Here is a 3,154-nt window from a genome sequence, read left to right on the forward strand (position 1 = left end):
CTCTGACTTTTGAAAACCCCGAGATAGGCCCCCTTCTGCGAATTCGGCTCAGCGGCCCGCCACCAATAGGGGAGTCGCCGTTGTTCAAACGCGCCAGCGGGTGCGGGGGGGTCGGCGCAGGATTCTCTTTAAATACGGGAAACCCGAGCACCGTTCTGACGGCTCCGTACCACCACGGCGAATACACCCCTGTCTGTTTTTAATCCCGTGGTCCCTGGAGCACCCGTGAGGAGGAAAACTACAGCGAGGATTCAAAAACCTAGCACCGATTCTGACAAGGAGAATGTACAGCCGGTTCTTGCTAAACGCCTTTTTGCTTCCCCCGAGAAAATGAAAGATGGGGCAGAAATCTGTACACCGAAGCGGAGTAGATGTTTCCAGGATGGTGAGAGTTGTGACTCCGTGAATCCGTCACAACAAGATACATTTAAGGTGGGTAGAACAACATGGGAAAGATGTGTAAAAGGTTGTGTTGTTTCTGTTTAGGCTCCTTTTCTCATTTTGTGTGTTTGTGATTTTTAGAAAATTTGTCTCGTGGACTTGTCCGGTGTTCAGACGTCGATTCATACCGTCCTGCAAAAATACGTGGGAGTGTCCGATGAAGACGTTCCACCTGTGGACAAGCAAAAGTCACGTTCTGCGATGTACAAACTGATAACTGCCACCGCTTATTCTGTTCTCAATTATTGCTCCAACGATCTCTCTTATTCTATGTGTGACGGATGCATTTTAGATAGACCCGGACAGAATTCTCATGTATGTTTGACGTGGTCCTCTGCTTTTTACGATGAGAACTTAAGATATGTTTGTCGCAATCTGAATATGGGCCCCGTGTTGTATGTGATCACGGTTATTGCGTGTTTTCTTGATTGTTGTGGTATTAACAAGAATCATGTCATAACGTTGGCCAACCTGGTGGAAGGCGTACAAACATCCCCGACCCCCTGTGAACAATTGAGAACGTTGTTTCAGAAATGCCACCGACCCTATGTGACACTTGTTGAGAAATTTCTGCATAATACATTTCAGAATGGCACATCTGTGAATACCTTTCTTTTCCCCCTTTTGTAAATAAATTTTAAAAACTTTCTGTAATAAATGTACATTTTATACATTCACATGTATAAAAATAAAAATGTATTTAGAAGCCGTTGAGTTTGTGCAAATTTTGATACTAAAAAATATTCGATATTAAAAAAGATCACGCTGCATTTAGGGAGGTCGCTTTTTATCAGTAAGAGGGAGATTGACGCCGATACGCCGATAGACGTATGGTTTTACCAATAACGATGAAAATAACGGCTCTGCACCGAGAAAACTTAAAATAGACCGAGAGCTGTTTAAACACAAGTCCTAATACCGACAGCGTGTTTTCACGGGTTCCTTACTTTAAAAAAACAACACCGTGCACGCTCTTTCCCACATAATCCTGAACAGCTCTTTAAAAGTTCTTTAAAAGCCGGAGCAAGTCTTTTTCTGTAGCGGTTCCATTCTTATGCCCCGGCTGAAGGAGGGGGCCGTCTCTTCTCTCAGCCGATACCGCCAACACAGAAAGTCCTTCTCCTGGTTTGTTTTAATAATGTATAATCATGCCAATTTTTGGCTAATGGTTTTTTGTAAAACACTTGGGGCAACAAAGAAACAAAGTATAAAAATACATTGAATAATCGGACACAGCCGGTTATTACATATAAGCTTTTTTTCTTTATTTTCACTTTACGGTGAAACACTCCCCTGTAAATATGACCTATTGAACAGGGTAGGAGTGACGGTGTAAAGGCTGCGGATCGCAATCGTGGGAGGATAGGTTTCTTCGGCGTTTGCTTGGGCGGATTAAAATTAGCTGGGGCAAACGGGGCAAGAAACGGAGGGAGTCTATCTGATTTTATATAGGAAAGCGGGTGTAATATCGTATAAAGATGGCTACGAATCAAAGGGGCCGAGGGTGAGCATAATGGGAAAAGGTGAGAATGGGGGGAGGCCGGAATCAGGTTGGGGTGCAATAAACATATTACAAAGTAACACACGAGCAACAGCGTTATAGGCCGCCGCTGGATCATGTTAGGGAAAGGGGGGGGGTATGTTCCTTGTCTATACACGTAGGTAATCCCATCATTCTTTTACCCGTGTTCTTTCGGCCGGTACTTCCTCTACATTTCTATGACCGTATCTATTACGGATGCTTAATTTGTCGGCTTCTCGGTTTGTAAGAAACCTACCGATTGGGGGAAAGTAGGTTGTAAAACCATATCTGTATAGAACCGGCGGTATTGGGGCACGGTTGGAGCGGGTCGACGTATTCATAGGCAGTCATCGAAGAGTCGCTATGCTGAGCGATCTGACAGCCGAGACAAGGCGACTGGTGGATGGCTACTTGCGACACAACCTGAGTGGTTCGGTGCTGTCTCACAGCCACACGGCCAAGACCCTGCGGAGAGTGGCTGACAAGCTGGAGAGCCGTGAGAAGACATTCTTTCACTCCATTTGCTCCACGGCAATCTTGCCGGAGCCTGGTAGGGCAGACGTCCATTTGAGACGTGTGGCGGTGCAGATGGCATCTGATGGCGGGCTTAACTGGGGTCGAGTAGTGGCGCTGTTTGTGTTCACCGGCACCTTGGCAACAGCTCTGGCTGAGCGGGGGGCCCACGAGGAGATCGGCGGCCTGACAGAGGCATTGGTCATCTATCTGTCTGTGGAGAAGCGCGAGTGGCTGGAGGCGCATGGTGGCTGGGAAGGGTTCTACCGCTACTTCAACAAACACGGTTCTGATTCAATCAGCCGGTGCGATACCAAAAGCAACACTATCATAGCGACCGCCGGATTTGTCCTAGCAGGATTAGCTTTCCTCATGGCCGTGAGATAAAAGTACATCGTGAACTCGAAACTATGAACAAGCGCTATGAAACTATGAACAAGTACCCGTGATGAGTCCGCTCTATATTTTTACAATTTTAATAACGTTGCTTAAATCGGTGTCTAGGCCTGAATGTTTAAATGAAGCACAACCCACCTTGGCAACGTCAAAAAACCAAACAAATGGAAACAAAGATTGTTCAGGTCCTAAGTTTGTATGTTTTGTTAGTTCCATTCTAGAGAACTGAGGCGTTATGCTAAAATACGTTAGATGACCTTGCGGTGCAACCGTCGTAACGAT

The 3,154-nt window shown here is 45.9% G+C and overlaps 1 protein-coding gene across 1 annotated transcript; it reads left to right on the forward strand.

Annotated features, from left to right (window-relative positions):
* The first annotated feature begins 2,326 nt into the window (after positions 1-2,326).
* On the forward strand, positions 2,327-2,863 carry LOC132573400 (anti-apoptotic protein NR13-like). Its single transcript, XM_060240906.1, has one exon. The coding sequence runs from the start codon at positions 2,327-2,329 to the stop codon at positions 2,861-2,863; it is 537 nt and encodes a 178-aa protein (XP_060096889.1).
* Positions 2,864-3,154: the final 291 nt, after the last annotated feature.

Source organism: Heteronotia binoei, chromosome 6, assembly GCF_032191835.1.
Source record: "Heteronotia binoei isolate CCM8104 ecotype False Entrance Well chromosome 6, APGP_CSIRO_Hbin_v1, whole genome shotgun sequence".
Classification (NCBI taxonomy): Eukaryota; Metazoa; Chordata; class Lepidosauria; order Squamata; family Gekkonidae; genus Heteronotia; species Heteronotia binoei.

Excerpts from the sequence above, each read along its gene's own strand:
- LOC132573400 (XM_060240906.1), top strand. The coding sequence starts at position 2,327 with ATGCTGAGCGATCTGACAGCCGAGACAAGGCGACTGGTGGATGGCTAC.